This window comes from Rousettus aegyptiacus, unplaced genomic scaffold (genome assembly GCF_014176215.1).
Source record: "Rousettus aegyptiacus isolate mRouAeg1 unplaced genomic scaffold, mRouAeg1.p scaffold_m13_p_2, whole genome shotgun sequence".
NCBI lineage: Eukaryota > Metazoa > Chordata > Mammalia > Chiroptera > Pteropodidae > Rousettus > Rousettus aegyptiacus.
In genome coordinates, this window is record NW_023416295.1 from 26,738,234 (window position 1) to 26,752,097 (window position 13,864).

At 37.0% G+C, this 13,864-nt stretch overlaps 2 protein-coding genes across 5 annotated transcripts in view; both read left to right on the forward strand.

Moving 5' to 3' along the window:
- The window catches only part of TRAK2 (trafficking kinesin protein 2), a 55,549-nt gene extending 46,085 nt beyond the window's left edge, over window positions 1–9,464 (forward strand). For all 4 annotated transcript variants that reach the window (XM_016131075.2, XM_016131076.2, XM_016131073.2 and 1 more), the window contains 3 exons: window positions 962–1,228; window positions 3,058–3,163; window positions 5,532–9,464. In XM_016131075.2, coding sequence (XP_015986561.2) covers window positions 962–1,228; window positions 3,058–3,163; window positions 5,532–6,210 — 1,052 coding nt within the window. In that variant the 3' untranslated portion in view covers window positions 6,211–9,464. The remainder of the gene's footprint in view (window positions 1–961; window positions 1,229–3,057; window positions 3,164–5,531) is intronic.
- A 116-nt stretch (window positions 9,465–9,580) lies between these two features.
- Window positions 9,581–13,864, forward strand: part of FLACC1 (flagellum associated containing coiled-coil domains 1) — a 33,051-nt gene continuing 28,767 nt past the window's right edge. Inside the window, exon 1 of the mRNA XM_016131086.2 lies at window positions 9,581–12,394. The gene's annotated coding sequence lies outside the window, so the exon portion shown is untranslated. The remainder of the gene's footprint in view (window positions 12,395–13,864) is intronic.

Below are 13,864 nucleotides of genomic sequence, written 5' to 3' on the forward strand. Positions count from 1 at the left end.
TTCTTTAGCTCTACCTTCTTTTTCAAAAAAGAGTTCTTTACCCAAGTAATGTTTATTTACAAGTATGTGTGCCTGTATTTTTCTTTCCAGTTCTATTCATTTCAATTCAGTTTCTGTTCTCTTGTAAGACAGAACTTGAATTCAAAATAAATTTCTTTGCTTTATAGAATATTGCCAGTCTTCAGATGATTCTCCGCTATTATCATAAAAGAGTCTGCATTAGACAAAATTTTGAGTAGGAAGCCTGTGAAGTCCTATATTGGTTTTATTCATTAATGACCAGTATAGGTATTTGTCAGAATTGCAGGTGTTTGTCAGAGTTGCCTTTTTTAGGATGAAATGACTATAGTCTCATAATTAGACATTGGATCTGGTGCAGATGCTTGGAGTGATCATTCATCAGTGTTTGTAAGCAGGGACCATAGGGATATAGTCTTCTTTTATAATTTCCTTGATTTTCCTACTCTCCTTGTGAGCCTGGGAAAAGGAGAGTCATGAATAAGGTGGAGAAGTACACACACACACACACACACACACACACACCACTGAAAATTCAAGGTGTCTTCCATCCTATGATCCTGGCTTTTGATTTCAAAGTTCATAAGCCAATGAAGTATTGGTTTTTGTCACCTCTAAGGTACATGTCTTTCTTCTCATCACTGCCTCAGCATCCTAGTTTCTATTAAGGGTGCTGTCTTGTTTTTTTCACCCCTGCTTTAGATGTCTTTTTTAACATTTGAAATAGAAAGATTATTATTCATATCTTCAGCAACTTGTCAATCTTCCACAGAGAACTTTAATTTATAAATTTTACCAAAATATTAAGACCGAAGAAGTAGTTTTATTAATATTACTTTTTACACATAATTTTAGCTTCTGCTTCAAGATTTAATATTTGTGAGAAATTTAAAAACATGCTTATTTATTTATTTGTTTGTTTATTTCTACCTTGCATATTCAGGATCACAAACTCTGTACCACTGGCAGCAGCTTGCTCAACCAAATTTAGGAACCATTCTTGACCCACGACCAGGTGTCATCACTAAAGGCTTTACCCAGTTGCCTAAGGACGCCATCTATCACCTCTCAGATTTAGAAGAGGATGAAGAGGAAGGTATCACTTTTCAGGTTCAGCAACCTCTTCAAGTGGAACAAAAACCTACAGATTCCAAGCCAGTAACAGGAATCTTTCTGCCACCCATTACTTCAGCAGGTGGTCCAGTTACAGGTAAGAAGAGTTCTTAGTTGAAAATAGTCTCGTAGCTAGTAGTACTTTGCATCCTGACTTACTGTATGGTCAGCTGACTACTTCTACTTAACTGTCATTGCAGTGTACTTAGTCTTAAATATAAGATAATGAAAACCTATGGCATTAGCGACCCTTCTAATTCTACTTTATCTTAGCCAGACTATATAAATCAACTAGGCAGAGAGAGCGAGAGAGAGACCTCTTTATACTCTTAAAAATCACTGAGAATTCCAAAGAGCTTGTCTATATGGGTTGCATCTTTTGATAATTACCATATTAGAAATCAAAACTGAAAAATTATAAAAGCATTTAACTCATTTAAAAATAATAATTACATATTAACACAATGTGTTTTATGAAAAATAGCTATTTTTTTAAGTAGTGAGAAGAGTGGTTTGTTTTACAGTTTTATAAATCTCTAATTTACGGTTTAACAGAAGTTAGTTAGATTCTTATATCAGCTTCCACATTCAGACTGCTATAATTTGTTGTTTTTGTTGAGAAGTACAAAGAAAATACAACCTCATACAGATATGTAGTCGGAAAAAGGAAAAGTATTTTAATGGCCTCATCAGCTATCTGTGGATACTCTTTGATGTTACACCAAAAATTGATAAATGGTAGTTTAAGGTTTGTGGCAATGTGGAGTATGAACCCCTATCAGTGAACTTTTCATACTTTATTACAGTAAAATCTATTGTTCTGTCCTACACTTTGAATACATCTTTTCCCCATGCATGATTTTGTAACATCATGCATTAGTCATTTAGAAAATATTGATTCAGTGAGTTATGCAGATCTTCCAAATGTTGGCACATTTCATTATATAATATATTGAAGTCACATTAATATCACCACTTGTCTCATCAGATAAGTCTCTTAGTATTAGGACGCTTTCAAGATCTCAGTGGTGGATACAAGTTTTCCAAAACTCTCATTTTAACTTGAAAGTTCAAATTTTGTCAGCAGCAAATATTGTCAGCTATCTTTCTTGAAGAGGTGGGCTCACTACATTCATTTTCAAGAAAACTTCTGCCAGATATCCAAGTCTGGATAACTGTAGTTTTCCTGTTAGCCATTCTTTCAAGTTAAATGATATTCCACGAAATTTCAACTCAATTGCACACGTACTTTTCCTCTGGATAACCATTGTATCTCGTATGTGGCAGAGTGCTTAATGCTCACTTTTCATTTCACTGCACAGAATTTTAAAAAAGATTCAAGAGTCAAGATTTATCAAGGACATTTTTTATGTGAATCTGGTTGTTGTTGTTGTTGTTGTTGTTGTTGTTGTTGTTGTTGTTTTAAATACCAAGTGGACAACAGTGAAGAATACTAGTACAGCTTGATGCCATTTTCTTGATTTGTGCTGAGAAGCCAGCAGTGCAAATGCCAACCCAGTCGAAAATGCAGATGGTGTCTTAGCATTGCTATGAAAGTAGTTTTGATGTATAAACTCCCACAAAGTCTTCAAACCACACTTTGAGAACCACTGGAATAGATTGTTTGGCTAGAAAGATTGGATCTTGGGTTTTTTTTTTTTAATGTATTTTGTTTAGCATGTGTTTTCTCTTGTTTCTAAGCTCTTTATAATCCTTTTACGTTACAGTTTTAAAGTATCAAAGGATTCAGCTATATATTGACAAGTCAATACTAATGCAATATTTATGTATATTTTCATATTTGGGGATTTTTGTGCAAATGACACTTGATAAATGCTGTATTATTAATAAATAATAATGAACTTTTTACATTTTTAACCTGGTCTTTCAATTTTGTGTTTGATTCCCTAAAAATTTCTACTTCAGTTGCAACCTCAAACCCAGGGAAGTGTCTCTCATGCACAAACTTGACATTCACCTTCACCACCTGTAGGATATTACATCCCTCTGATATCACTCAGGTTACCCCCAGGTAGGTCTGGGCAATTTGAGGCCTCACTTCTTTCCTCAACTATGTTTTCGTGAATTCCTTTTAAAACTTACTTTTATTTTAATTCCCAGAATTTTAATTAATGTTCTGTGATCATTTGTCTTTAGATTATTTTCACATTGTATTTTCTCATTCGATCATTATAAGTCTTTGAAGTAGGCAGACCAAGTGTGTTATGTACATGAAGAAAGCAAAGCATAGAAAGTTCATGTGACTTGTCCAATGTAGACAGGTAGTAAAGGCCCAACTGGAACTATGCCCACAGTTAGCCAAACTGTACAATTTGAGGGATTGTTCCTCCATACCAGACTGCCCTCACTTCTGACACCACCTGCGAGTGGTTTCCAAAACTACTATCTGGTTGAATAATTTACTACAAAGACTCACAGAACTTCACTGAAAACTGTTATGCTCATGGGTACTATTTCTTACAGGGAAAGGATACAGGTTAAAGTTAGCCAAAGGAAGAAACACATGAGTCAATGTCAGGGAGGTTTCCACACACAAAGCTTCCCTTGGCCTTGGGATTCATTACTTTCCTGGCCTTAGGATTCATTACTTTCCAGTCCAGATATTGTATTGAGGCTACAGTGTGTAGGCATGATCCATTGATTGATTGATTACCTATATGTTTGAACTCTTCTCCAGGTCCACTTACCCAAAGCCTCCACCCTATATCAAATGATTGGTCTTTCTGGCATGGCCAGCCTCCATCCTAAATAAAAACAGATATGGCATAGATTGCCTCCCAGAAGCTGAGACCAAATTATTTTCTACACAGGCTAGAATATGGATATTCCAACAGGTCGTTGAGGGATCTTATTAAGCCATATTGCTACTATTTCTATCCTACCAATTCCCAAAAGAATCTAAGGTAGTCTTCAAAGATATGTGGAACATTTCAGGGATGATGTTAACTAGGATAGAAAAAAAAATAAAGGAAAGAGAAATCAAGAATAAGGATAGAAAACAGATTTTAAAAAACTATGTATAAATTGTACCATAATTATATACTTGATAAGGTGAGCCAAGTATTTGAGTCTTAACCTTCCTGCTGCCAATGCGGAGGGAAATAAAATTGTGATTCACAGTATCTATAAGATAAGCAAATCAGATGTTTAGAGGAGCATTTGGGTGATACTCAATAAAGATCTCAATAAAGTCTGTGATGAACAGACATATCTGTAGTCTTCCTACATTGTTCTTATAGTCAAAAAGGTAAGTTTTATAAAATCGGTTCCTGAGGGGACTCTCAATTCAAGTTGATGCCATCATATGAAGTGTATAACCTGAGAAAGGACAAGCAATTCTGCAGTAAAGTAGAGACAGGGAGGTGGGAGACTGGCAGTACCCATATATTTACCATATCAGATTATAGGCTTTTAATTTAATCAAGCAGTCAAATTGTTTGTATTTTGCTTTTATGTAATTTGGTACCTTAGAAAGTTTATTTATTAATCCTAAACTTGTATTTTGTTCATAATCTTTAAAAATCCTAGTATATCTTGATATACTAAGTATTTCGTGTTGAAATGAAAGTTTCTTAAATACAGTAACATTTGCTCAGAGGGGGAAGATTGGCTAAAGAAGTATTCTCTCCATTCTATCACCGTTTCTTTGAGTACATGATTTCTTATTTAATTTTTTTTTAACAAAACATAAGATGAAAGATTCTAAAAGCTGTTAAGGTTTTTAATTATTTTTAATCTCTGAGAAATATATGTTCTTAGTCAAGGTTGCGAAAAATTTGTTCTGTGGTATCCTTATGCTACTGTTGTTTGGAATACACATTCTTGACAATGGGAATTTAATAATTAGAGCTTTATTACTTCTCAGTAATATAAAATTGAAAGCTGCTTATAGAAGAGCATCTTAGGTTTAATTATGAAAGATTGTATTTTCAAAAAGATCGAAAAGTTATTTACTCATGGATTGTTGTCTCTTGGGAGTATTTCACTGTATGGAGTTGATATGTTAATAAAATTTTCTAGAGTTTGCTCTTATATTTAAATTTATTTTATTTCTGGCATAAAATTTAGTTGTATTCCCATAGATAAATATATTTTAGAGTTCAAATTTAAGCATGAAGTTATCTAAGAGTACAGTCAATTTTCATATCCTATAAAAAATTTATAACTTAATATATCAAGTTATTAAGTTACAAATTACAAATAATTAGGCAGTCGTCAAAGTAATGTGTCAGAATGTTCATTCCTCAGATCTATTCCACAGAGTTCAGTTACTAATGTGTTGCCTAGTCCTCTGTATTTACTGTGGGCACCTATCGTAATTACTTAAATACTGACTTGGAGATTGCTTTTTAATCCGTCTCTCCTGCTTTTTTTTTAAGCTCTGGGTTCCCTTCCTTATCCTGTGGAAGTAGCAGTAGCAGTTCATCAAACACGGTGGTGAATTCTCCTGCTATGTCCTATAGACTCAGCATTGGTGAGTCCATCACCAACCGACGAGATTCCACGATAACCTTCAGCAGCACCGTGAGCTTGGCCAAACTTCTCCAAGAGCGAGGCATCTCTGCTAAAGTCTACCACAGCCCCGTTTCAGAGAAGCCCCTTCTCCAGTCTCTCCCTAAAGCCCTGGCTATCCCTTCCACACCACCAAATTCACCATCTCACTCACCTTGCTCTTCTCCTGTGCCCTTTGAGCCTCGAGTGCATCTCTCTGAAAATTTTTTGGCCTCCCGCCCAGCCGAAACATTCCTCCAGGAGATGTATGGCTTGAGACCTTCTCGGAGCCCTCCTGATACTGGCCAGCTGAAGATGAACTTAGTGGGCAGGCTGAAGAGACTGGGGATAGCCAGAGTGATCAAGGCCCCCGATGCCCAGGAAAATGGAAGAAGCCAAGAGGCAGAAACTGGTCTTCAAAGACCAGAGTCTGCTGTTTACTTAAATTCAGGTAGCAACTTATTGAGTGGATTGAGGAGGAATCAGAGTCTACCAATCATGATGGGTAGCTTTGGCACCTCAGTTTGCACATCCTCACCCAAAATGGGTATCCTGAAGGAGGACTGAGGTTCAGCAGTTAACTGACCTCGTAATATAAACTAGCAAATGAAGGATCGATTTGCACTGATACATGTACTGAGAGAAAAAGAATGTTGCAGATGGGTTGTGAATGTGGGAAGAGGAAAGTGGGAGAATGGAAACAGTTGAGATGAGGCCCTATGAGGAAGATCTAATAACCTGAACGTGTAAACGAATGGGTCTTGAGTGTTTGGAAGCAGAAAAGGAAGAAAGGTTGGGTTTTCTTATTTTGAAAATAAAAATGACCAGAAAATAAATTCAGTAACTGAAACATACCAGACATATTGAACTTGCTAGGACAGTCCTGGGAAGCATGAGCAGGGAGCGCCCGGGTCAGGCGACAGGAGGAGAAAAGGAGCAGCATCGCCTGTTGCCCGAGGAGAAGCCGTCTAGCAGGTCGTCTGGCAGGTCTCAGGGGAAGCTCGGTCTTACGGAGAAGGCAGTGCGCTGGCTTACATTTTCCCCTTCGATGTCTGGTTAAATGACATATCGGGCAGTGCTATGCTCACAGCTTTAGCAGACAAGAAGTTTTACCTTCTTCATAAGAGCAGAATAGTGGAGACCCCCTTTTTGCTTTCTGTTTTCAGGGCTTTGAACCACTGGGAGCCCAAACACCACCCAAACTCCTTTTGTATTTGTGATTAACAAAAGTTCATTTTCTTAAATCTGTATTTTACTACAACATCTAAAATGTCAATTGGGGGGTAGAAGGGGTTTACTTTAAGAAGGAAATATGGGTAAAGTAAAACCAAGGAAACTTGTTTTCAGAAGATTTCTGGATAAACATAGTAGCTAAGGAGTATAAACATAATTGCATGTCTTTCAAATTTCCTTGGAGGCTAGATGGGGTTAAACCAAAAGTACAATCAGTAGAAATTAGAGAATGTTGTATATTTATGTCTAAGGTTTTTTTTTTATAAGGAAAGTTGATTGCAACTAAACCTTTTCCAAAGTGTGCTATGCATATTTTTAATGAAAGATGACGTGTATTTGCACAAAATTTCTCAGGCAAATTATTAAATTATTATAAGCTGAAGTGAAAGCCAGATGCTTGCTTTGAGACTGGCTTTCTTAATGTAAAATAAAATTAAAGCACATCTGCCTTTTTCTAGATATCTGTAAAATTAGAGTATGAACTTTTTAATGAGAGAGTTAAAGTTTTTGCTTTTTCGGCTGGTTTTTCGTTTGTTTTACAAACTATGTGAAATAGCAAAGTGAAACAAGGAGAATTAGGTTTCAGCATTTAGGATTGTGAGGCAAGGCTGCAGATTGAGAAGAAACAGATCTGTGTTTTCAGTGTTAAGGATCAAGGTCCGCTGTTCCCCGTCAGAGAACAGGCTTTATCTAGAAAGAGCAGTTCAGAAAGAAACACCATCATATTGAAAGGCGTGATGGAAGATGAGGGAGGGGGCTAATTCTTTTATTTTTGAAAATGGGAAGCAAATTACTTAACTTTTTGGTGCTTAATTTGCAAATCTGTTACTCTTTGTTCTGACTTAACTGAAAGGAATTTTCTGAAGAATTCTTGGTATGAGTCTTGCTCCTGTGACTTTCTCCGAAACACTTATTCCCAGGCCAGAGGAGGGTTCTCCCTCCCTCCTCCCGAGGTGCCTTCCTACATGAAGAACCAACAAAGGGGTAGAAAAACCAACATGTGTGCAGTGGTAAGAATGTGCGAGTTTTCTGTGCTTTTTAGAATCTTTTAATAAAACTTTTCTAAGTTTCTTGAAAACAGAAAGTGAAAGTATCTCCCCCCTTTCCCTCCCCTTCTCAGTCATGCTGAGGTCAGGAGACCTTACAGTACAGACATGTTCAGAAAGGATTCCCACAGATCCGCTAGTGAATGTAAAAGCCCCCGGATGGGGCAGGAATTTGCCAGGAGAATTCCTGATGTTTTACTGTTTCCAAAATATCCCAATTCACTTATTAAAAAATAGCGTTCGAGTTTCTGCTTCATAGAGTAGAAACTCTGGGGTGCTTACTTTAGCCAGTTCTTAAAGCTTTTTATTTATTCTCTAAGAAAGTAATCTTCCTGTTGCCAGTTTCTAAGAGACGTTAGGAAGTAGGAAAATATAGGGCTGGAGAGTAGTATAAAGTATTAAATTATCAAATTTATATCTATTATGTAAATAGCTGTAAATTATGCTAGATTTTGGAGTATTCTCTACTTAGTATGCTTTTCTATAACCGATGTTAAAATGATCCCTTTGGAGGAAGGGCGAGGGTGTATTCATAGCCAAATAAGCACATCTGATTAAAGAAAACCAAATGTAGGTTTTTAAAAATTAGATTGATGTTGCTGTTCCACCAGAAACATGATTGTATACCAATGTGTGCTTGTCTCTAGAAATGAACCCTGTTTTAAATTGGATTTTGCTATTTTTTGAAGTTTTGACCTAAAATCATTTTTTGCTACAACCCGATAATTTGTTATAACAAACTTGTGTGCAAAATATAGTCAGAAGAACTAGAGCCTTGTAGCAAGTTCCTCCTCATTTTATCTGTATACTTTAATATTGTTCACATTTTAGTTTTTCTGTATCAACTGTGTAGGTATTTATATGCCAGTATAGGAAACTCCAGTCTTTTTTTTTTTTTTCTCCTTCAAGAAGGTTCTCAGTGATTATACCTCAGGTATTTCTGAGTATCCTACTATTTAGTAGGAGGGATACCTTTGTAAGCTCAGAATTAAAAGCTCTTTTGAATGATGACGATCCAAATCTCATGTAAATAACCTTAGGCATGAATCTTAGGAAGAAGTTAACCATTATTAAAGTAGTTTTTTAAAAAGGTTTATACCACATGTCCTTGATTTCACATGAACGAACAGATTTTGGCAAGTGGGGAAAGAGGCAGCTCACAACAAGAGCCTCTTCAAAAAGGGTGTATTTTATACAGTATTGAAAGCCTGTTACTTTTTCTGACCACTCTGGTGCGTAATTAGTACTACTGGTTGATTACTCATGTTGATTTTTGACACCTGGAACTTGCGCTGTGTGTTATGGTTCCCTCCTTTGATGTCAGACCTACAGGCCTGCGCTCCAAGTGCAGCACAGGAGTGTCTAGAGTGAGTTGCATTGCAGAGCACAGCTGCCTAGGAGTGGCCAAGTGCCCTCTGGGTCAGCCAGGGAAATACTGTTCTTTGATATCCGGGGGCTTGACTTTGTCAAACAGCTCTTTGTTGCACCTGCCTTTGCTTCGTCAAATGTAAATCAGATAATAAACATGAGTACCTTCTTAAATTTTCGTTTGTCTTCCTGTGTATTTGTCCCAGTTCTTTTCACAGATAGTCCTGCATTAGGTCTTCCTTTCCAATGTGTTGTTTTAGGTAGAGAAAACTCTGTATTTGCCAAACCACAAAACAAACTAACAATAGCCATAAGTAGTAACCAGATCTTATTTTTGATGCTTTCAGCATCCTATTGACTTCCATCTCTCTGTTTATTACATTGTTTGAGTTGTGCTAGTAAAGTTCAGTTTTTGTTTTTCATTAGTTTTTTTTTTTTTTTTTGAGAAAGTATGAGTAAAAGCACAACAGAAGGTGATGTGAGCAGTTAGAGAAAAATACAGAAAAGTCAAATATATAAAAATCTATTATTTCATAATACTTTATTTTTTTTCTTGCCTCCTCAGCAAAATCACTAATGTTAGTAGTATCAGACCCCTTCCTGGGCCTTGGAAGAGACTTTCATGCAATGCCTAAGTTTTTCTAAATTCAGCCAAAGAGAAGAACAGTTAATGCTAGACCCTAAGTGCCTTCATTTCCTTCCCCCTCTGCCATTTTGGAGCAGACAAAGTTGTACTAACATTAAAAAGAGGAAAGGAAGGGGAAAATCCCAAAGTAGTGGTAATTAATGTTAAGCTTTGGCCAAGTCAAGTGGATACTTCCTTTTTATCTTTGTTTTTAGCCACTCTCCACACAAGACCCAAATCCTGCTCTTATTAAATCATAAGAAGCACTTAAGTGTAAAATTTCACACAGTAAACAGACTCAAAGTAAAATATCCAATCTCTAGTGGATGAGCTAGCCACCATTCTCTTTATAACTTCATTGCCTTGCTTTGAGCTTTTGAAGTCTGTCTCCACCTTGTCTGCTAAAGGTGCAGGAGCCATCGTGCAGCCACAAGGCTCTCCTCAGTCCACACACTGAGGCTGGCATGACAGATGTAAAGAGCCCAGTTCTCCAATGACATTGCCGAGTCTGCATACACTCTGGTAGCCCCACCTCCATACTTTGTATTTCATGAAATTAATGAACCTCTTTGTTTTAAGCCACTTTCATTCAAGTGATAGCTGTACATATTGTAAGTAACACATTGAGAAATACTATTACAACTATTGGATTCCTCAGGGCTCCGTTCCATACCTTCTTCTCTTCTTGCACACCATCTTTTCACTGTGTGAGCTCATCTACTCTCTTGCCTTTAAATATTATCTGCTCTGAAAACTCCTTAAGTGTTTCTAGCTCAGACTCTTCTTTCGAACTCCCATAACATGTAATGAACCCTGTAACAGACATCACCATTTGGATGTCTCCCTGGTATCTCAAACTCAACACGTGCAAGACCGAAGTCAAGATCTGCTCCCCTGAGCCTGTTTATCCCCCAGATTTTTCCATCTCAGTAAATGAAGCTGCCATCTACTCGAATACCTGAGCTAGAAAACCCAGTAATCATCGTTGCCTTCTTTCCCTCACCCTGGGAAATCATGTCCATCATGTCCTATTGCATCCTCTTTGCTCCATTTCCACTGCTGCTCCCTCAGATGAGGCCACCATTGTGTCGAATTTGACCACTGGCATAGACTCCTAATTTGGACCCTCCCACTATTTCTCTACATTCCAGTAAAAATAATATTTCTAGTATGCAAAGCTAGTCGGATTTCCTTCTCTGATTAAAACTGTTGTCTCACTCATTAGATTAGAAGAGAAATCCCTGCTGCACACTCACACTGCATCTGGTGAGGCCCTTAAAGTAAGCTTCATCGTGCTTTCATTAAATTTATTAATTATCATTTCCCTGCTAGTCTCTAAGCTCTGTGGAGCACAGGAACTGAGATATATCCCTACACCTCACAAAAGTGCCTGGCATGCAGTAGGTAATACATGTGGAATAGAATGAATGGATGAATTTATAACAATGTTTTGTAAACTATGGGTTGTGACCCATCAGTGTGGATCATGAAAGCAATAGAGTGGATTTATTATAATCAGCTTTCATTTTAAACAAGAAAAAGAACTAAATGAGAATAATATGTAATAAAGATATTATTTTATACAACTTTTTATTATAAAACGTGTAAAATATAGTGAGTTGCAGCAACATAAAATGAAAACTGGTCTATAATTAGTACTTTTTTCTATAAGGAGAAAAAGCAGCTTTATTTAGAAAAAAAAAATGTTGACTCCTCACAACTGAAGAAGACTTCTGCCCTGAGGGATTTGTACTTTTGCAGATTTCAAAGCCTGAAATTCAAGGAAGAAAGTGCCTACCTTAAAGTTTTAGATATCTGTGAGCAAATGACAAAGGAATTTAAAATACATCACAGATACTGTCTGACAACTACTGCCATAGGCCAATTAAGTGCTGTTTAATTGATTCTGTTTCCTCTGAAAGTATATCTTAAGCATATTTCGTCTCATGTCTTGGGGAATTCCTTAACAGGCTGCTTCTCCAGCCTTCTCTCTCTTTAAGAGCAGAGTGCCTGAGTGAGATGCTGCCATTCTGTTTCCATAGCAATAAACAACAAACCTTTGCCTGCCATCTCCCTAGGACAAACCTCACAACTCAAGGCCCAACTCAAGAGAATCTGAATGAAGGGGTAACTTTCTCTCCTAGTTTGACTTTCTTTGCAACATTGAAAGACTCAAACTGGGAAATCTATAGAAGGGACATTCGTGTTCATGCCGGCTCAGCCTTTATAAAAGCTTGTGACCGGATTCACTAGAAGTCTGTCTCTCTGTACTACACAAACTCTGCATTTTCCACTTTGGCATTTCAATCACTTGAAATGACCGTTGAAGTCTTGAGTTCTGGAACCTCTGGATTTGACCTAAAATGAATTCACATTTTGTGTTGATGGGAAACAGTTTCTTTACAACACTGTGGTGTCTTTAGGACTCTCGACTCGGCAAGGAACCACATGAGAAAAAAGGATCTTTGGGCAGTCCAAGGTAAGCTCTTTGGAAGAGATATGTCATATAATTTTTTTCTTTAGGTTATTAATGCTCACCAGTGACCTTTCTGAAAGCTCAGCCGGCTCATTGGTGATTACAGGGTCACCCGTTGGAACGTTCAGTCCACTGAGACTTGGGTAAAATCATTAGAGAGAGATGCAGGAAAGGAAAAGAATGGGGAGAGAGAATCCTAAATCACACACGCACATGTGCACACACACCCTTATAAAGCCATACAAGGCAACATCAAGCCACTGTGAATACAGAAGATCTATCTGTGCCGATATGGAAATATCTACTATATAGTCTGTCATGTAAAAAGAGCAAATCATGGCATGGTATGCTCTCATTTACATAATTGTCTATATATATATATATATATACACACACATATGGACAAATGAGGCATGGTATGCTCATTTACATAATTGTCTATATATATATATATATACACATGGATAAATGAGGCATGGTATGCTCTCATTTACATAATTGTGTGTGTGTGTGTGTGTGTATATATATATATATATACACACACATAACATAAATAAAATATTTCTGGAAAAAAGACTAAAAGAAACAGTGGTTCCCTCTTGGGAGAGTACTGGGAGTTGAGCGCTGCTGTTTGGCTGGTTTGCAAGGTTACTGAAATATTGAAATTCTGCCATACTAGTTGTACGCGTACATTGTCCAAGCCCCTCAAGTGTCTTCCTTGCCACGTTGGTTGCCCCAGCTCCTCCCCTGTCTTCCTCGTGATGGAGCAGCTCAGGGGTGAAGGCCTGGCAGGAGGGCAGGAGTGGGACCCTCCAGCTTCCTGTCCCAGCCCTGCAGCCCATGTCTGTCTGATTGTTCCATAGCCTTGTCTTACTGGTTGTTAAATATTTTGAGTATCATCCCCAGGGATGTTAAGAGGGAAAGGCCTTTACTTTTTAAAAGCAAAAGATTATACACCGCTGTATTTTTTATAATGGGGGAAAAAAAAGGAAAACAACAAAATGTTCATCAATACAAAACTGGTAAAAACAGGTACATTCATAGACAAGAAATTTACGCAGTCATGATGATTAAAAAAACAAATATCAGACGTGCTTTAAAGATTTGCTGTAAGTATTATTTAAATTGTATATTTGTTTTAAATTTGCCTTAAAATAATGTGGTGTTGGAGGAGGGGGTTGGGTATAGATGAATGAGATTAGTCACAAATTGCTGACTACTAAAGCTAGGTGATGTGTGAGTTCATTATACTCTTTTCTCTACTTTTGTACATTTAAAAAATTTCTCCACAGTAAACTCAAGTTTAAAAAAGTGATATATGTATTGTTACTGATATTAAAGAAGCTCATGACAATGTTGAAAAAAGATTATCCACAATGTAAAGAGAATTTGTTCCTGTTTATGGACAATTATATAAATCTGTTTCTTTAGAGAGAATTCTAGAAAACATTAACCAAAATATTTTCAGTTGTC